At 35.6% G+C, this 22,371-nt stretch overlaps 1 protein-coding gene across 2 annotated transcripts in view; it reads left to right on the top strand.

Annotated features, from left to right (window-relative positions):
• prkg1b (protein kinase cGMP-dependent 1b) overlaps positions 1-22,371 on the top strand; it is a 147,272-nt gene that overhangs the window by 2,754 nt on the left and 122,147 nt on the right. The window contains exon 1 of one of the 2 annotated variants that reach the window (XM_088634833.1): positions 11,883-12,524. The exons of the other annotated variant lie outside the window; for it this stretch is intronic. Within the exon in view, the coding sequence (XP_088490959.1) occupies positions 12,025-12,524 (500 nt within the window). The 5' untranslated portion in view covers positions 11,883-12,024. Of the gene's footprint in view, positions 1-11,882; positions 12,525-22,371 lie in introns of those variants that run through there. 2 annotated transcript variants of the gene reach the window in all.

Raw genomic sequence — 22,371 nt, forward strand, 5'->3', positions numbered from 1 at the left:
ATCTGAAGCTTCAATGACGCATCTTAATTAAAAACAAGACTAACGGCGATTTTCTTCACCTCTTAAAATTAAAACCACGCATACTTACATTATATGTGAGAGGTCTGTACTATTCGTCCACTTATTATTTTTGCTTTTACATAGCTGAAGCTCATGTACAGTATATGCTGTTCACAATCATTTTAACTAGAGACTGGAATTTGTATAAAACATTATTTTTTGCTACGATTGCCCCCAAACTGCAATTAACAGTCAAAAGTAATAATTCTCAGAGTGTTAGCTGATCAACTGAAACACATGTAAAAGGGTATCTCCTCTTGTGTAAGGGCTTTGTACTATTCAAACCCGCTGCAGTTATTGTGCTTTTCCAGTCTTGTACTCTGTTTGTTATAATGGAGGATAACGGTACCCACTTATCAATTTGGTAATAAACCACAGCTTGTAATCAGATAATACTTTACCCTTAAGGGCTGACCCAAGGTGAAACCGTGACAGCTGTCTGTCTGAGGTGACAGTGTTTGAGGGTAAAGAATTGGCTTTCTAACTTCAAACTTACAAGGCATCCTTCCGGCACAACGTCTGTTTCTAAAATTGGTGATAAATATTTGATGCTGACTGGAGTCTGAATGGCTAAATGACTTTTTCCCGATAATATGTGGAATCGTTTTACGAAGGTACTTTTAAGTTTAACACTGTAATGCCACCGCCCATAAGTGAAACATAAATTAAGTTTTAATCACTACAGCGCAGTAGATTAGAGCTGTTAACTGATTTAAAAAAATCTATTTTAGAGACAGCTGCCTTGTCATTTTAGTTTATTTCATGTCTTTAACGTTACATATGCTTGATCAGGCAACGTGAACATAACTTTACTTGAAATTGCATTTCTATAAAATGTAGTTGCAACACTTTATTACAAAAGTAAAGCAGAAACGGTTTCCAGGTTATAGTTTGAAATTCCAGGTAAGGCACTGCTGTTGTCTTTAATATTGCTTGAGTAAAATGCCCAGTTGTATAAACAGGTAGATATGTACTGTACTGTATATTTCTGTGGATTAAACCTTTAGCCCAGTAAAATAATAACAACAATAATTCTCTTTATCTGAGCTAATCATCTGTTATTATTTAAATAAATGTAGCATTTTTCTAATTTAAAAACTTTATCAGAAAGTATAACTTAAAAATTCAGTGCCATGTAGTACCTGTCTCGAAAGGGCTTGCATATTTACTGTTTTGATAGGTGATATTTATGAAATTTCCAGATATAAAATCCTAAACCTACACAACTGAACAAGTGATTATAGGAAATAATTAACAAATTCCTTACTTCAACAGATCTGATTCTGAAGCAAATTCATTAGGCAAGGTTCAGTATATTCATGCACCTGACTGGTCTTGGCACTAATAGTAACCACATGGTGGCAGAAAGGTTCCATTTCTTAATCGCAATGTACTTTTGTTTAATTCTATAAATTATGTTTGTTAAATTATACTGTAGTGCTGCTTGCCTATACAAAGCTGATGAAACGTCTCTGATTGAATTATCTCTTTCAGTTCAGGTTTATGCTTTACACTGCTCTGTCCATGCATTTGGCCTTGACATTTTTTATCACTCCACCCAAATAAAAAAATCAAAAGGAATTGATGTTTGTGTAAAGTTTTAAGATTAGTCGTTCTCCTATTGGAAGGTGTGTGTCGCTATATTTTGTTGCATTCACGGGGCACATCCTTTTTAAAGTTATTTTTATCATACGCAGTTTGTGCTGAGTTACATAGTTTGTGTTAATGTTGTTTGACCCAACTCAAGTACCGTAGCCATGATGTATAATAATAATAATAATAATAATAATAATAATAATAATAATAATAATAATAATCTCTATTTTGTATAGTGCCTATAAAAGTCACATCTCAAAGTGCTTTACATTATGAGTAAAAAAAAGAAACAGTCATAAGAATAGCACATTACAGAATAAGGTTATAGAAACACAAGTGGAACGAGGCAGAGCATGTGATCGTTTGCATGTGACCTGGTCAGGATTCTGGCTGCTGAATTCTGGACAGACTGTACTGCAGTTTGTTCAGTGTGAATTTAGAAGCCCCAGCGAGGCAGGCATTGCAGTATTGCAGTCAATTAGGGAACAGACAAATGTGTTGACCAGCTTTTCTGCTACAGTCATAGATAAAATAGGATGTAGTCTGGAGATATTTCTGAGATAGATGAAAGATGTTCTTACAATATTTTGCACGTGAGGGTTGAAAGTCAAGTTGGGATCAAATAGCACCCCTAAATTCTTCACTTTTGATTGAAATTCAAGAACAGTGTCACCCACACTGATAGGGTTGCTTCACTGGATTTCCCTAGGCAGTGGATGGGAGTTGGCGAGCAGCATGAACTTTGTCTTGTTGCAGTTTAGGTGAAGGACATTTGGAGTCATCCAGCTTTTTGTATCAGAGATATACTGTAATTAGTGCAGAAACTGCTACTTCAGTGTCAGGTTTAATATGGACATAAATCTGATTATTATCAGCAAATAAATTATTATTCAGACCATGTGATATTTATATCTGACCAATGGGGAACATGTAAAATCTGAATAGCAAGGGTCCCAGTATGGAGCCTTGGGGAGCACCAGATTTAACGAACCCAACTTCAGAACTAAAACCCCCAAGAGAAACAAAGTGTCAACGACCAGTAAGATCAGTAAGTTGAACCATTTAAGAGCAATGTCATAAACTCTGAGCACAGTCTCAAGAGGGGAGAGTAAAATGTCGTGATTAACAGTGCCAAAAGCACCACTAAGATCTAAGAGAATTAGGATAGATAGATACTTAATATAACCAGAACTTATATGATTTTATATAACCAGAACCAGATAACCAGAATAAGCTGCCATAAGAAGATTTTTTGTAACTTTAACAGAGTCACTTTCTGTGCTGTGTAATTGTCTGAAACCAGACTGGAAGGATTTGAAGACATTATTTGCAGTGAGATGCAATATTAAATGCAATATAGATAACCATTTGTCAAGGGCAATTTTAAAATGGTAATTAAACATTATATGTACATTTGACAGCAATTATAGTCAAATATAATATACAGTTAGACTATAATAAAATAACATGTATCATACTTTTACTGAACAAGCATTCAGCAGTACACCCTGATACTGTTTATATGGTGTACTATAAGACACAATCTTGTTAACATGTCAGGACACAGACTTACTGCAGAATCAAATCTTTTTTTTTATTACTCAGTCTGTCATTCTGATCTTGTTTTAACTGAGATGAGGCAAATTAATGAAAGTAAGGTGCTACAGTGATATCTTTAAGGTCAAACCTAATGGCTTATAATTTTATAAATTAGTATTCCCAAAGCAAAACATCATTTGGCAGTCTGCTGGTCTGTGATGTGATAATTTCAAGGGACTTACATGAAATCATAATGACAAGATTGTTGCATGAAGTACAATGAGGTCATTTGAAATAATTAACCCTTTCAGTGTATTAGGCATTTATTAAACCTGTGCTTAGTCAGTGTGTAGAACTCTCCATTTAGTTATTATATACATTCATCATTACTTCTGAAGATATTATGATATTGGGGTTATAGAAAGAAAGAGCCCACCTTTACTAAAACAAAATTGAAATTCACACCAAGGCCCTTATATCCTAATATATTAAAGGGTTTACTCATCTGTAAGAGTATTAGATACAATATCACTATCTGAGTTCTGCTGAGGTTCAGTATTCCACTCTTCCACACTTGTGAGATGTCTGTGTGCAGTTAGAGAACAGAAATGACATGATGATATTTGTAAATTATTTAAATAATTATTGTAAAAGTGCATTTTGTTGTGAAACATTTAAGATTGTGAGTTTATTTTGGGTTTAATATTGTTGAAATACAGTACTAATGAAATGCAAAGAAAATGTCACAGAATTTTCATGTTCAGTTACACAAATCCTTTCATCAGGGAGTGATATTGTTTAGAAAAACACTTTCCATTACTGTGAATATTTAGCACTGGAGTGCAGTCTTATTCATCAGATTACAGAGCTATTGAGGAATGTATCATGTTTCTATTGATCTGAATAGGAAGTACCAGGGCAGGAAGTTTAAAAAAGTGAAATTCAAAGCCCTTGTTTAAGGTGTTTTCAAGGGCAGAGAAGGAAGAAGTAGCTGTTTTTGAATGTTCAAGCAATTTCTGATAATTTCCTTATCTTCACATGTCTGACTATTAATATCAAATTGTTTAAGCCTTTATATCCAAGTGTTCTGAAAAGTAATCTCTAGTTGTTGAAGTTATTGCCCACACTTATTTCAGCTACCAATGGGGAGATATACATTATAGAAAACATCCATTGTCTATAAAATGCTTATTACCAGTCTGCAATCATTTACTTTTGTATTCTGAGTTTAGGCAATCCAATTCACCTTTGTAGATTATTCTGTCTTGGATTTCTTTGTTCTTGAAGCAAAGATCTCCTGTGAGCCACTCCTTCATTGCGCTTATAGACTTCTCTATTCCTATTGTGATCTTTAATATTTTTTCATATTCAGTGTTTTAAAACACTCAGGGAATTTATTTAATAATAAGGCTGTAGTGTTTCTACAAGCATTTCCCTGTAGAGGTAGCAAGCATGAACCTGCATAACTCGAATGTCCCATGCTTTGACAAAACTTTGTAACATGTTATAGGTTGAAAGAAAGCCAGCATAGTTTGGACTTGTAGGTCACACAGGTATTCTGGAAGTCTTTGGGTGGATGGTATGGCACTGAATTTTGAGGTCAAATTAGTTACGTATTTATTTGTTATGTTTTTCAGTTGAGTCTGGCTTAGATACATGATCTGTGATCACTAGCATTTACAGTAGATTATGTCTGTGTATTAAATCCAATAAATGTTAGTAGTAAAACTGTTCAAAAAGACTTTTGTTATCAATTAAATACATCTGCACAACAGTATTTTCTGTGATAGAGGTAAAACATAGTACTGTATATTACACGCAGAAATAAACATAAAGAAATCTTGATTCTCCATGCAGAAACAATGAGTCTTCATTCTATATTGTCTACAATATTGTGTGTTTGTAATCCCTCACTGTCCCATATGTACCAGGCCAGGGTACGCAATGTTTTGCTAAGGTAATTAAATATGGGTTAATGAAAGGTATTATGTACAGTAGGGAGTTCCTATGTTTTGCTGTTGTGCAATTAAATGTAAATGAATGTGGTGTAATTAAATACACACTTTTTACTTTTACTTGATACAGTATATGTTGACTATATAAACATTTATAGTGGAGATAATACCATATCTAATTGAGTAACTGGATCAAAGGATCATATTGTAGAACTATACCCACTACAATCATTTGCAAACATACAGTACATTTTGGCACTGTTTGTCTGAGACCAGCATATTCATATTTGTTAAGTGTACCAGCTGTTGCTAGTTACACCTTTTGTACTCTGCAGTGATACTTTTTCTTACCCTTTATTAAAATCGAATTCAACTTAGCATGTGGTAGATCAATGTATTTTGAATGAAGACTAAAGTAGATTTCCTCTATTTCCTAGATTTCCTGTATTGCACTGAATCTTTGATGAATTTTGAATTTACAGAAATCCATCTATATAAAAAACAGAATTTAACTAATTGTTCATTATGTTGGTTGAAAAACAGAATTTGTTTTTCCTGTGTGCCTTTAATACTCATCTCTATTGGTCCTTGAATGAATCGATAGACATTAGTCATTTCAGGTCAGAAGAAAATTTAAGCATCAAGGGAAATATCATCCTCAGCATGTTCTCAGATGCGATTTTCTGAGGTGTTTCATCAAGCAAACCCATTGATAGATAATGCACATAAAATGAAATAGCAAGCCCCAAAGAGGTTTGCATATCTTATACAAAAGAAATGCAAGTCTGTTCTGACTTGTTGGGTTTTATAATGGTTACTGCACTGAAATGTCAAATTCTTTTTTAAATTATGAAAAAGTGTGTGACAGAGATTGATGTATAATAAGATACTGATATAGAGAGGAACATTTTTATTTTTTGAGCCTTTTACAGTGTCTGATACACCATGACAATTATTAATAAATAATAATTAAGACAATTTAAATTAGTTCTTTTGGGTGTGAGGATCCGATTCTGCTGAAATCCTGATCATGAAATCCTTAAGGCCCTCTGTTTTCACAGGCAGAGTGTTCAAAAAGGGAGAAAAACTAAACCACATAACTTCAATGATGTTTCTTTTAATGTTTTCCCCCACAAAAAAATAAAATTAAAAATTAAACAGAGAATATTCAGTGACATTTGTGAGAGAAGCGCTAACACTATTATTTTTTCTCTGCAGCTTTTCAACTGACAGTGGCAATGAAAAATAAAAAAAATAAAAGCAATCCCAGAGTCACTAAAAAGCCTGCAGGGGAAAACTGACTGCAGATTCTATTTGTAGTGACAACAATAGCAAATAGTAACATTCTTGTGAAGACTTAGACCAATGGTGTTTTCCTGTGTGGTCCTGTAGTCTATAGAAAGACAGCAGGCATCACATATCTTTGCCATGTTTAGGTAACAACACACTGTAAGCAATGTGATATCCTTCACCTTTCTGTACTCCAATGTCAAATTGTTTTTTAACAGGTTTAAATCTGGTTTAAAAAGCTCTCCAACCTCATACCCGAGGCAGGTTTTAGCTGTATGATTAAATCTTTTGGCGATACATTTTCACTTCTTTACACAATCATGTTATTTTCAGTTTACTGATTTCTTTCTTTCACTGTGTATTTCTGTGCCTCTCTGGTGGAGTACTCTCGACTTGAATGTCCTTGCAAATGATCTTCGCTGGCGTGTCTGGTTTGATAAATGAATAGTGAACAGGTAACGGGTTTATTCCATGCTGAAAAGAAAAGAAAGGAAACACAACGTTTCAGCTGTGGAGCCTTCTTCAGGTGTGAAGAATAATACTTCCTAAAAGTACTCTTCTGGTGAATGGTGTGTTAGGTCTACATTGTCATTGTTTAGTCAGGTCATCTGGTTAGAAAAAAATTGCATCATATTCGTCTCACTGTGTTTAACTCAAAGCTTTTAACAAATGTGTTTTGCAATTTGTATGGTTGATGGGGACTTATTCTAAAAGGCTTTAATATTACAGTACAACATTAAGATTTTTGAGTCCATGTCATGTTACAGTTTGTGCTTTTATGATATAATACAGTTCTTAAGCTGAATTTTACACAAGATTATATTTCTGTCTAATTGCAATATGAACTCTGTTAAAATCTCAGGGCAAACATGATGAGTAAGAATATCATTCTGTGGTGATCAAAAGAGTGTTTTGTAGTTTCCACAGTTTTTTCAATTTGAAAGATACCTGAGGGAAATAATAGTTTTATGTAAAATAACCCATTTTGGAGGATATGTTGTTGGATGAAAACCTGTGAACATGTGGAATATATTGTCTGATAAGGCAGGTATAGTTCAAAATGTAGTCTTTTCTAAGAAACATTGCTTTTCCCAGATTTAAATGGACTTAAGTGAAAATGACTATAGTATTATATCTGTATATCCACATATTTTTCAGAGGGAGAGAGTAAAATAGTATGGAAAGGCAGTGAATTGGAGCTTTCATACAGTATGTCTGCTGTGCTGTTATAATAAGTGGAGGGCTGAGATTGCATTGTCAGGTCCTGCAGTGTTACCACTGATAAAACTTGTTAGTTTGATAGGTATAATTCTGTTGTCTTCAAAACCAGTCTTCTGAGAATCATGTTATTTCCCAGACATATTACATTTGGAACAGCAAAGGTGACCACTGCATTTTACTTTTCATCAATTTCTTTGTTGTTATTTTATATATTTTATAGAATCTAAACTGGTTCGGTGTTACGCTGTTTAGACTAGGGATGTTTGGTGTGTCTAGGTTGATTTAAATCCATAGCACCTGAAGCACTGTGAGAATTTGTTAAACTGGTCCAATCAAGACAGTTACTGATCGATTTAGCTCATTAAGAGCTTAGCTGGAATGAAAACCCTCTAGGACCAGGTTTGGACAGCCGTGGAGAAGAAACGTTATTGAACCAGAAAAACTTAGAAAACCACAGAAATGAGACATGGAGGCTGGGTCTGAAATAGGGTCTTTTAAATTTATGCAACAATCTGAAAATATGAAGAACTTGTATTTCTATACATGTAGCTTCTTTTTGTACTTCCATTATGAATCAACAGTTAAGCAATTTCATCTGCTTTAAAAGGAAATGATGTGTGTGAATATACTAATCCATAACAGAAGCCTTTGGGAAGGACACCTAGAAATGTGGTACTATTAAATGATAAATGTTCTGAGATTTCAGTGTCGTCTGTTTGCTTTTCAAAACTGTCTCTGAAGGCGTGGACATCTAAGTGAATTATTTGTATCAAATGTGATTTCATTCATAATTTTTGTTTTCTAACATACACTGTTTTAGATATGAGCTCTGGCACTTAAACAAGGATATTCACTAATTTATTAAGTGCAATAAATAGTTTGTTAAACAATCTTATTTTGTCACTGGTTTTGCTTTTACATTTATTGAGTACATTCATCCTAGCAAGTGAAACTTAAGGTCAGATCATTTAAGATACACGTTTTGCACTCAGCCCATGACTGAATTTTTCAGTTTTTTTTTTAATCCTGTCTTAAAATATTTGCAGTCTTTTGATAAGTCTATCCCTTATCATCTTGATTTTATATGTTTATGTGATATTATTTTTAAACTGTGTTTTCTGATGAACAGCAGTTTGAGAATTCTAAAATATAAAATGTAATATAATTATCAGATATTTATTAATTCTCTAAAATAAATTTCAGATTAAGTGTCATGTTTTATTTTGTGTGAGAACACTGCTTATAAAATCGAATATTAGACATAGTGAATTGTTTTAAATTTAAACGCATATAAATCATATGCTCCTGCGGCAGGTGTAATAGTAACCACAAGAGGGAGCTTTTGATCCTTCTCAACTAAGATTTTTTGTCAATTCATGCAGCAGAGTTAAACCGACAGTGGAGTATTAAAAACCAGTTTCATAATCTGACAGATGGTGTCATACATAAAACACGTTGCAAGAGGAGTCTAGGAAATGCCTAAAACTATTTTAAAAATCACCTAAAAATGTCTGTTAGGGAATGTGGTGCACAAAAAACATTTATTTCTAGAAAACCTGTTTTGTCAGTATGAGCTAGTGGGATGTGGTCTTAAAAAACGAATTATACCTGTGTGTTTTATTAAATTGTTTGACGAGGGCTTGGTCCAAAATGAATTTGTATTTTATACAGTATGTCAACTTAAATCTCAGCAAAGAATTATGATTTATCCCTTTGGCTTTAATCAGGTCCTAAATATAAAAATGAATTAACTCTTTCATTATTCTGATACAGGTTCATTTGCTTGGGAGAGGTGAATGTCCCATCAGAACATTATCTTACAAAAAATATTTGTTGTGTGCTTTTAATCCTGTTTTTGCCCTTAATTGAACCCACACTATCAGCATGCTTGTGACAAACTCCCCATGATGAGTGCATAAACATGAGCACAAAAATAAAACAAAACAACTCACAAATGCTGTAACTTTGTGGAACTGCTATGACTGCACATTTTTTGGTGGAGGGATAATTATTCCTTGATCTGTGTTAATGCAGATTGAAAACATGTAACATTACATGTAACTGAAGGTGATTCTGAGAACCGCTGAGCTTGAGAAGAACATTTTGCTGTACTTCAGCATGTGGTTGCGGTGACTGCTTGGCACTGTTGTGAAATGGCTTTTTCAGTGGAGGTTGCATGGTCTTGTTACAAGTGACAAGGTTATCACACAAGCCAAGTACAGGATTTAGATACTCCTCCACCCTACAAAACCTCTTGTAAGGGTTTATCAAGGCAGGAGCATTGATTTCACTTTAGACTGTAGTGAAAATAGAAGCAGTTGCAGGACAATTTAATAGATGCACGATAATGGGAGGAGAACAGAAGGAAGTCTGTGCAAGACAAATCGCATGTTCATCCTGGCCAAGTGTTTTACAATCAAGTATTCCCAGCAGTAATACTTACAGCGAACTAATGAAGGAAACGGGCTTTCCTGTACTAGTTATGTCACAGATTGTGAAATAAACATTTTAAGTGAAACATGCATCTGCATGATAATTACACCTCAGCATTATGGCAGATTCTGTCTCTTAATGATGTGAGGCAAAAATGTCAGTTGTCATATAGTTCACTGATGTTCTGGCTTTCAAATTTCCTTCAAAGTGTTTTTTTATCTCCTCATTAGCCAAGACTATCTTTTTGAGTGCAGTTTCAGGAGTATTTATTTAATTTGCTGTTCTGTCAAGCAAGCAGTACTTACGGTGCTTTTAGTGTAGCTTAGTATTGAGAGAGCAACTTAAGCAGACATTTACAAAGCATTAATATTTTATAACATTTCTCTTTATTAGGGTCACTGGGAGTCATAAATGATATTACACGGCTTGATGCCAGAAAGAAATGAAGTGCTGTTTTAATAGGTTCTACATGAGGCCAATTATTCTGTCCGTGGTCTTCAGCTAGTGACATTGCTAGATTTGTTTTGGAAAGCATATGAATTACTCACTTTAACACCCTGTGTTCTACATTTCAAATCAACACAAATTAAATTGAAGTGCTAGCCTGCTAAAGTAGCTTTTGAAAACCCTGAAAAACATGTTAGCTAGTTTTAGGGGTTAAGAGCATGGACTATAAAGATCTTGATCTTCCGCACATTAAATTTAAGAACATAAGAACAGTTAGAAAAGAGAGCCCTCAGTTTGTCTCATCAATCCTGATTGATTGGTCGTGAGCAGCTAATTGATCCGAGGATCTTACCCAGCCATTTCTTGAAAGAAGGCAGAGAACCAGCTTCAACAACATGACTGGGTAGCTGGTTCCATACTCCCACCACACTTTGCATAAAGAAGTGCTTTCTGTTCTTGGTTTTAGATGCACTTCCACATAGTTTCCACTTGTGTCCTCTTGTTTGTGTTTCATAGTTCATTCTGAAGAAATCCACTGGGTCGACTCTGTCCATGACAAAGATGAATATCGGGTCCCATTCACAATCTTCTCTGTTCAAGACTAAACAGGTTCAGTTCCTTAAGGCTGTCAGTGAAGGAATTCACTGAAGACCCAAGACCCACACTTAATTCAGGCACATACTCTATATACTGTACAGTAAGTGGTGCCCTGGAAGTTGGACATTAAAATTTGGGTGTAAAATCTTTACAACTTAATTTAACACACAATTATACACTGTAAGCAGGAAATGTTGTTAGGGAAGCATCAGAGTTCTGCTGCAACATTGAAGAATGTAAGAGTGCATGAAATTAAAGTATTGTAATCTTTACATTTTGTTATCAGCTGTGTATTTTGTAATAAATGGCATGTCGCCATGTTTCCTGGTATACTTTAAAAGGATCTGTTATTTTTAGAGTACATTATCAATGATGAAAATGATAACCATACAGAAAACTATAAGTTGAATATTTTCTTCAGTGCTTTGTCAAAAGGTTTTATTAATGAGTTATAAGCAAACATGGAGTGACAGAGATATTTCATGTGCATGGAAGTGTGATATTATTACTATTAGTAATTATTATTAATAATTCATGTCACCACTTGAAAGAGAAATATCTGATGCAAAAAACATGACCGTACACAATGCTTAAAGTTTAGCTCATGCGCTAACCCCGTGCCACAGGTCTTTCAGTGCAGCGGCGCTTTATCGCCTAGACCTGATAAGGTGCGTGTGTTACCTTATTGGTTAGTCTGTTCAGAAGAGTCTCAGACTTGATACTCTGGGAGCCAATGCATTGTGCTTCGGCATCCTGCAGGCGCCTCACTAGCTCTAAGGATCACGGTGGCTGACGTATAGGAAGAGAAAAATATTGCGGAGTGGAAATCCACATTCTCACGCTGCGATGCTGGAGGGGTTCACTTTAGGAGTTAGTCACTTTATTCATGGTATCTGTGCGTAAACGCTCATATTGCAGCGACTGGGTACTCTTGAATCAAGTCAGACTAAATTACTGTAGCCAGACAAGGCTTGAATTTGGGGGAAAACGTATTCTGGGAAAACAAAAGTTAATCAAAAGAGTCAGAAGGGCACTTCTGGTAAAGTTTGCGTTGCTCGTGAAGTCCTGCGTTTACAGTACCATGGGCACTTTACGGGACCTCCAGTACGCGCTTCAAGAGAAGATTGAAGAACTGAGGCAGAGGGACGCGCTCATAGACGAGCTGGAACTGGAATTGGATCAGAAAGACGAGCTGATCCAGAAGCTACAGAACGAGCTGGATAAATATCGCTCCGTCATTCGACCGGCCACCCAGCAGGTCCACAAACGGAGCGTCCTGCAGGAGCAGCAGAGGACCAAGAGGCAGGCGATTTCTGCTGAGCCCACTGCCTTTGACATTCAGGACCTCAGCCATGTAACTCTGCCGTTCTATCCCAAGAGCCCACAGTAGGTGCTGCGATTCCGTAAAGCGCTTTTTTTGTCACTGATTTTCTGTGTCAGTGTCACCTTTTGCGTTGTTGCTGTTTATTGCACGCGAATCTCTGAACGCAACGTACAATAGCCTCTTCAAGAGCCGTCATCTAAAATTTCTGTACAGTTTTTTGCTTTTTTAAAATGTTAAAAGTCCACCATTGTTGTCGTGCAAATAATTGCTTTTTTTGTAAATCGAAATGTAGTGCTGTTTGTTTCGTTATATTCTTTTAAATGTTACGTTTTGGTAGCATTTAATTTCCGTGTTTAATTCTATACTTATTAACAACAAAAGTGTACTAATCCATGGATGAGAGACACTTGGAACGTAATTCCGGTTTTGTAAAAAAACAATGGTCTGGCGTGAATCATAATGAAAACAGATTGTAGTTAAAATAAGATGTTATGGTTTAGTTAAACTATGTCCTTACCTATCATTCCGTTGATTCTGGTGCTCTATTTGTTTAATTTAAGCATTCTGAAGTCCCATTAATTTTTACAAACTTTAAACATGTCGTACTATGAAAACGTATTTTGTTTAATTTCCAGGGGAAGTCTTATAAACAGCCGGGGATGTATATCTTTCTGGAAATTTCATTTTATCTTCTGCCAGCCTCCTGGTCACGTGATATTTGGAAAAGGCATGTTTTCACATGAAAAATGTTTGGCCAGTAAATCAATAATGTATACGGCGAAAGTAATCGCCTATTTAGAGCTGCTTCAAATGGTATGCATCATTTAAGTAATCTGTGGGTGGACAATCAAGAGCCCATATATACTAATGTCGCTTTGGAAATATTTGTTCAGTTCATTGTGATTAAAAAGAGGAAAGGTAGCAGGCATTATCTAAATTCTGATTAGTGTTTACTTTTTTTTGAGTCACCTCGGTAATGGTACTGGTCTTTCATGCTGAAGTGATTCTGTTGCATGTACCTTCTCTCAGTTATTCAACACTTCTTTCCCACTGAACAGTGGTATCTGCTGTTGTTGCTGTAGGTCTCTCAGTTTCCACTGGCTGTGCAGATTTTCAGAAATGTTTTCTTGGTGATCCCAGCTGTGCCTGGACTCTTAAGGTCAGCTGCATTGGTTTCAAAGACAGTGAATGAAGGGTATTTTAGTGTAGTCAATGAACCGAGCAGTGCAAGAGTCAGTATGATGAAATTTTTTAGAAACCAGAAAAAGACAGGCTACAGGTGCTTTTATTATGTTGTGATTTCTCACATTTTCCACGGTAATTGAAAAGGCAATTAAATGTAAATTTGGAATTATCTTTTGTCTAATGTGCAAAACACATGTAAAAAACAGAAGGTGGTACAGTATGTCCTCATATGTGTACCTTTATATGCGGAAGTAAATATTTTGTCAAGAGTTTGAACATACAAAATCCTTTGCAGGGATTACTAAAGGAAAGCCAGGTTATAAAGTTCTTGACTCTGTAAAGCTTTGAACTGGAAGAAAGCAAGCCATTGCTCTTTACTCTCTCAGCCTCTGTGGTGATACAATCTAAAGTCATTTGAATTCATTGCCTTCATTTCTTTATTGTGCTTTTCCTAAGCAAATAAAGCTAACGTCTGTATAGTTGACTTCCCGGAGACAAGGACATGCCTGACAAGTGTGTGCAATGAACCCAAGCCACTTTGGTTTCATTTTCAGTTTTTTGTGATAAAACTAATTGAAAATCTCACAATTTTCTAAGCAAAGGCAAGTATTTTCCAGATGACTGTGTCTATACCGTTGTACTTAATTAACAGACTGTCCTAGGCCTGTTCATTTAATGGATTGTGATAGGTCAAGGCTCATTGCATACATTTCTATGAGGTTTAAGTTACTTATTAAAAAAAATACATTATATAATATTATTTCCTGTTGGCACAGGCATGAGTTCCCATTTGGATGTCATTTTTTTCCTCATTGTGTACAAAAACTATATTGAATTTAATTTAACTTCCATTTAAGTTTTACATGAGTCACAGAAAGCTTCAATTTGCTTCCTGGCAAAATGTAGCTCACTAGTATTGGTAATGGATTCTGTGCTGCCCCACCACACTGATTGCAGAAATACCTAAAGGCACTTATCTTGAATTGTTTGATAGAGGGCTTAAATGATGGATAAATATTTATCACTTGGTAGTCATTTCATAAAACCGAAAGCTTAGTACTGGATTTGGTTCTTCTCTAATGCAGGTCAATTTGCTTTTTCTGTTTTGTAAATGCATACCTTTCATATACTGCCTCCTTGTCTTCTATATAGAATCTATATATACATCTATATAGAGTTGTCACATTGGGATTATTTTGGAGTATGGAAATGAAGAGTGCAGCATTGTGAAGTGTAAAGATCTTTGTATTTCTTTGTATGGATTCCTTCGATGCTCAAAGTGAGCCTACGCATTTGTTTGGAAGCCAAACATTTGTATCATTTAAAGCATACATTTTGCTTCCATTTTGATTTTCTACACTAGTATTAACATTTCATGCATTTCTTTGTGCATAAAAGCATATCTTGCTTTAGTGTTCATCATGCACTGTATTGGTAATCAGTATCTCATCACTTGCTTCAAAATTGTCTCCAGTAAATCACTTCTGTTGAATTTGAAACAGCATTGCTCTTGGAAAATGGAGCAAAGCAGATTTATATATGTGCAGACGTTATTAGAGCAGGTTGAAGAAAGGCAGACGTGAGTGACCACTTGTTGGCTTCGTTAGGATTTCTTCCTCTGTCAGTCAGAAAAGTCAGAAAAGATGTCTTGGATTGTGTTCACTATCACTCTTTCAAAATGATGGTGAACAGCCCCTTTCAGTCCTCTGAATGAACCTTTGAATCAGTCTATGATACTGACGACAGGTACTATTATATAAACATAGCAGCACTGAATTAACAGAGCATTAGTACATGCGGGACAAAAATTCATAGCTCCTGACACCTCCGTCACACAATTCTTCTCATTTTGTTCCCTCCATACAGTATGTACTGTCAGTTTCAATTAGTGAACCTTATGATCTATTTGGATTTTCACATGCTTAAAACACCTTGCTTTTTCCCTGTATTTTCTACTCATAGTACTTTCTGCTGTTGTTGCTGTAGCTCTGTCAGTTTCCACCTGTGCATGAAACCAGCCCTCCAAAAAACAAGCTTAATAGACCAGCACTTAAATGCCACAATGAGTGAAACCTAATTAGAAAATATTGGGAAAGTATGCAGTCTATCCATCTTGGTAAAGGATAAAGTGTCACAATATAGACAGAGAAAGCTAGAACATTTTTCTAGCAAGACTGGAAACATTGTTCGAACTGTTTTGTTTTCTGCTTTGACACTGTGTCACCTTGAAGAAAGCTAAAGTTAAAATGTTCATTGCTTTTGATTTACTAAGGGTTTTCTACGGATTACATGACCACAGGGCTTTAGTTATGCTAAAAAGCTTATTTTTTTCTCTCTTTTTTTTTTCAGAGAACAAGAAAATTGCCGTTTAATCTCTGTAAAGTTCCGTAGCAGTAAACTGTGATTAATGAAAATCTGGCTAAAATGTAACAGTTGCAGTGTGTCGTTTTTCCTGGGAAAGTAAAATGTAGCTCGTGAAGGCATTTGTTCTTGGTCTGTGACAAGGTTTTTAAAAGTGCAGTGGAAGGTATCTGTCAGACTCCCTGTTTAAGAGGCATATTTTGTCCTTTTAAGGAAAAGTCTGTCTGAAGTGCTCAGGCCTAACATGCATATATTTAGAAATGGTCTTTTGCAAAAAAAAAAGAGGAAATGGGGTAAATCCAGCTGGGGAGGATGGAGTTTAACTGCTGTTACCCATTGGTAAATGTGAGCAGTAACACAGACTGCTATGGTGAATGTAAAACTGTCAGACCTTGTTTACTATATTCTAGCAAAACTGCATTAGCATTTCCCATTGAAGACTTACTGGTACGCATCTTACCGTGTCTATTTTAATATCAAAGACCCTGATTTCACTTCCCTTTTCTTTTAGTTTTTCCTTCAAAAGACAGAACCAAATGATCTGTCTTCAGAGGCTGGCCAGTACCCCGAATTGATCTGTCTCATAAGTATTACCATTTGCCTTTCCTTTTTGCTTGGCCTGAAGCTTCGTTTAGTTACAGGTTTAAAAAGATGCATAATTAAGAGCAAACGCTCATGGGGAAGTCATCTTCTCAGAACCTTCTTTGCTCAAACATTATCTATGGTTTTAAATTCTAATGAACACAGTCCTTTGTCACTTTTTAAATGAAATCTTTTTATCCTTTGTGGGGCTTTAAAAATTGGTTTACCATATGTCCGCTTTAACTCGGCAAATCAATTTTTTATCTCTTGAAACACAAATATGTGGCAGAATGATTAAAGATTAATGTGTCGTCCAATATCAATGTCTGACCACATTCTTTTTATATGTCTCTGACCTAATTAGTGCATGCAGATGCACTGCTCAGCCTAGGACGACAATATTCAACATTGTTGATCTTCGCCTGGTCTCACGATGCCTGTTCCAGTGCTGGTTGCCATGGAGCAGTGAGATGCAGTAACTGGCGTTGATTTTTTTTACTTATTCTTCTGGATGTACCTCTATCTGTCTGCTCTGCTTTGTGTGCTACAAAAGACTTTGTGTATATTGTGTTAACCTCAAGTGGTACAAGCCAGTCAAATGGTGGGCGCTGTTTTATCAATCTCAGTAGTCTTGATCTAAGTACCTTTACTGAATAGTGTTTATACAGGGATTTTTGTGCCTGTTTAGTTCATCTTTCCGAAAATGCCAGGGTGAGCCCTGGAGTGATCAGGCAGACAGGAACAGACATACATTCAGCTGCAAATAGGTAAGATGAAAAAGGCTGAACATCAGTCGATCTAACTTTCTCTGTTGTGTTGTGCCACTATGATTACAGCATAACATTATTAGAATGTTTAACGTATACACATTATCCAGTCCGTCACTCACTTTGCTCTATGATGGTTTTGTTAGAATTTCTTTGTGTGAATGAATCAGGAGGGCACTGTGTGCTTGTGAGTAGACAGGAAATGAACTAAATGACCTTTTTACATACAGTACTTTCTAAAAAGAAGGGATAAATGTGCTTGATCACCAGTCTGAAGTGGCGCTGTGATTAAATGTCAAATAGGATATTGTACATTGTATCAAATTGGGATACATTGGATACATAACATTGATGATACAAATTATGTATTATTGACGCATACTGTACCTTAGTTCTGTGGTGTCTGGGAGAACCCAAACCTCTAACAACTTTACTTTAAAAAAAACACCCAACTTTAATAGCAGTGATACAATATGCTACAATGATTCAGGTGGTGTTGAATGAGTAAGTTGAAAGACTTACTTGTTATCTTGCGGCTGTACTATGTAGAAGTGTTGTATGAGAATGGTATGATTGTGCTATAGATAAGAGTCAGAGCCATTCCAGATATCAGCTCGGCTCAGACCCTGGTTGCGTGTAGTCTTCTCAATATGATTTTTCCAGTTAAGCAGAACGTCTGCCTAGACTTGTTTGTACTGTAAAGTCTCTGTCAATTTAGTGTTACGAAGTTTTTTTGATAAATGAATCCATTATTTCTTGAAATCATGGAAAGGCTTCATGCAAGCTTAAATATTTTCATTTACTGCTTTCCAGGATGCTGAACAGGCCTTTAACTGTGTACTTGACACCGTATGCTAATGTCTCATATGCACTCTTTTGGCTGAGTGAAAGTCATGATCCTACTAGCAGGTGCAGGTGTAGAGCCACAAGTGACTTTGATTAACTTGATATTATTGGGAAATTATCACAGCAGTGGCTGAAGTGATAATTGTTTGCATTTTATGAACAGTTTTAATTGCATGCATAGGAGGCACAGGCATCTTTTGAGTCTATGTTTCTACGTTTAATGTATATTACTCTATGTATCTTACCTTTTTGTCATTTGCAGTTATTCAAACCATCACCCACCTCTCCCTTCCCCAGCCTACTCCCTTGTGTTCTGCTCACTTTTACAATACCCTGGAAGACACAGTAGGCAGATGCTTTCGGGCTGTGCAATACAAAATACCTTGAGGATCCTACATATTGCTTTGAAATTTGCCCAAATCTCAAGGATGCTTAGAATTTGCCAATCTGCTTTTGCAGATAGGCTTTAAAACTCACGAGACAAAAACAACACCTTTTTGTGGGAAAAGGCTGATCTCTCAGGAATGCCTGAGAAAACATGAGTTTTGTTTTTTGAAGACTTATTTCAATTCAGAAAGATTTTACTGCAAGCTGTGAAATTGCAGTTCAAACCTCCTGAAAATGAATCCTGTTTGGTTCAAAATAAGAAATAGTGTATGTGATTGGCAAACTGCAAAATTAGACTTCATTAATTTTTAATCCATCTATTTTCAGTGATCTTTAACCTTAGAGGGTTGCAGGCACAGGTCAGGGTGCAAAGCAAGTCTGTGGAGGGGCCTATACACATACTGTATGCTTTCCCTCACATGCATGTATAGTGGGAAATTCAGAGATGCTATTTAACCTGGACAGCCCATCTTTGGACAAGGGATGGGAATTGGAGTACATAGAAGAGCCCACACAAAGAGAGCCCACAGCAAACAGCTGTGAATTATGAAAAATACATTAAACACCCAAACATAAACAAATTGATAGACTTTTAGACTTTTTCCACTGCTATAGTACAAGAAGAGAATTTTCAATAACACATGATCATGCCATGATAATTCCTAAATGTAAAAGTCTGAAATACATATTCAGCTGTATATCTTTTCTAATTCTTCGCAAACTTGCTCTCATACTGACGTCACTCTCTTGTTGTATTGTAGCAGAAGATATAACAGATGTTTTTATAGCCAAAGGGAAGGATAATTTCATAAAGGTAGTGTAGAGATAATGTATTTTTAAATTATTAGTATTATATAATAATGTACAGAAGTGCTTGATGTTAATATCTCTTCAGAGAATCATGCAGATACCGTATTGTGAGGTGTATAATAACAGAGCTTCCCAGACAATTGGGCTGCAGATTATAGATGGAAATTGCTTATCTTTTTACAGCACACTGCCAGTAAACATTCACCCCCCTCCAGATATTGATAAAGCCAAGTCAGTTTATTACAAAACCCAGAGCTTGGAGATGTGCATTGAATTTCTCCCCAAATTACAGGTTGCAGGGCATATGCACCAACACTGCCTAGTAATCACAGTTCTACAAACTCACCCCTTCTCTGCCATCTGGCAGACACTTTTGTAACAGGAAACATCAGGGCTTTAGGCCTAGGTGTCAGGCTTGTAGGATTTTGCTTTCTTTTGCCTAATAAGGATTTACAACAGTAAGAATAACAAACTAAACAAAAAGGAAAGCTGTCAAAACAAGTCTGAGTGCGAAATCCTAATTGTTATTTATGTTTGTTAATATAACAAAAGGAACATGCATTTGCCTGATAATTCTGTCTCACAAATAAAACAAGGCTACAAAATATGTTTGCTCAGTGTGGATTCTTAAAATTCGAATGAAATTGTATTTTATATATGCTTTTAAAATAACATAAGAATAAATCATGAGACATCTTTAGCTTTGAATATTTCATTCAAACAAAATCCACATGGACACAGGGAGACTCCACACAGAAGGCACTTGCATCCAGCATCTAATGCAGAACGCAAGAGTGAGGCAGCCATTGTCAGCAGCTTTGCTGTCATTGTGCCGTGTTTCATCTCCAGGCACACCAATACAATCTTAACACATGTCAGTGCAGACATGCTGACTGAAGCATTTGAATATCAAAGTATTTAACAATCCCTAATTAAGTACGGTAAACACAGGTAGGTTTTCCTTCCATCAAAACTGAGAGCTGAATGAAAAGAAACTGATGTGCCGCTACTGTAAGCATTATTAGATCTGAAAGATTTTTTCTTGTGATCCACAGTTTAAAACAGGATTTAGTGACTTCAGACTGGCGTTTTCCCTTTTCTTGTCAATATTGTTATAAAATAAGTTAACTTATTCAAAAATTTAGTTAAATCTGAAAGTCAGAGCAAACATAATAAATATTATATCTGGTATTAGACTCCGAATCAAAAGGAAGTCAGTGTGCCAAGCAAAATATCCTTGCATGCCAACTGGGGGTGCTGAACAATTATGACTGGTTACTCATTTCCGTATTTAAAGGTTTCAATCAACATGGAAGGAATTAACATGGTTTTGCTTTTAATAAAAGAGCTTAATTATTATGGAGTCCCAACATCTAATTTGTATTTCTAGATATCTGTCATGTTCAAAGTGCTAAGTAACTAATTGATCGATAAACTTATTTTGTGTGTGCTGTAAGATAAACTATAATTGAAGGAATTGCTTTTTGTAGCATAACCGATACACTGTGCTCTAAAAAATAAAGCAAAATTAAATTTTTAATACTGTTTGCATTGTGATGTTTAGTTAAATTACTTTTTAATGTCTTTGTGAACCCCCCTAAGCACTTAGTATATAATGCATTGTGTAATTTAGATGTTTATTGGTCTGGTTTGTTTATTCTTTGTTAAACACAAAACTGTATATGTACAGTACACCTATTCATTAGGTTAAGGTAGTCATACAGTATTTAATAAATATCCCTTAGGTAAAGGCGTGCGAGTCATAAATTATTAAATTTTAATAGCAATCAAGGATGGAGGCCAAAATAAAAAATATTGGAAGTGGAAATAAAATTTATGAACACAAAGTTTTGTTCCCTAACCCTTAGTCTTTTTTTCAAAACCATTTTTGCCCTGTGTTCCACACAGCCCAAATGTGTGGTTGATTCCTTGTGTCCAGAGATGCTACAGTGGGTATGAAGCATCAGAAAACATCAGTACAGGTACCAGTCCTTCTTATACGAGTGGAAGGCATTTTTTATAGCTAAAGAGGCTACACCATGATGACCAGTCTTTGAGATTGGCAGAGTGGAATAATGTATATGTTTATTCATGTTCTTCTACACAATGACTTGACACATTTAGACTTGCAGTATAGTATAATTTATGTTTGAATGTAGTTTTGTTCCAGATTTTCCCTTTACCTTTAGAAGTTGATCGAGGTGGTTCTGCTAGGCACAAAGCTATACTACTGGACAGCCCTGCTTATACTTGTTAATCAACAGTTTGGCTGTCAGTATCTAATTGAATTGAAATGGAAGTGTTTGTTCTCATTTTTCCCCCTTTTTTGAAAAATCAATTTCTCCCTATGCATTTTAATGACAGTACCTTTAATTCTGGCTTTAATATGTATTTGAGATTTTAGGCACTTCAATGATACAATATTGGCCTCCTTCATACAGCTCCATAGAGAATTCAACATCCCAATGAGACTTATTCCTAGATTCTGAAAATAAGACATTTTATTAATTCTTTGCAAACCTCTTTGGAAAACTAGAGACTCTCAAGTGTAGAATTAGTATTGAAAAAGGTAGGCGGCTCTTTCAGAGCTGTGTCTTAACTGATGTACTGTTGCTAACAGAGGTGGCCCGATCTCTGCCTAACTGTTCTAATGATCTCTGTAGACAATGGTTAGAGGATGTGCAAGTGCAAAATAGCCTGGAAGAATAAGCTTATTCAACCTATGTATATCATTCTACAGTTTAAAGTACTACACGGGTGATATTATACTTTTCACATACAGAAAACACACACTAAGGTTTATGACTTAGAGTATGTGAAAGATATCAGGTAGGAAGAGAATCCTTACTGTGTGTCATGAGAGGAGATATCTGAAATTAGATCTTATTGAAAGATCTTTGATCTGTTTAATTTCATCTGGTTTTTGGATTAACCACTACAGCACTTCTCTGTTATGAATATTTGGTGATCT

This window comes from Lepisosteus platostomus, chromosome 6 (assembly GCF_059453375.1).
Source record: "Lepisosteus platostomus isolate fLepPlt1 chromosome 6, fLepPlt1.hap1, whole genome shotgun sequence".
In the NCBI taxonomy this organism is placed as follows: Eukaryota; Metazoa; Chordata; class Actinopteri; order Semionotiformes; family Lepisosteidae; genus Lepisosteus; species Lepisosteus platostomus.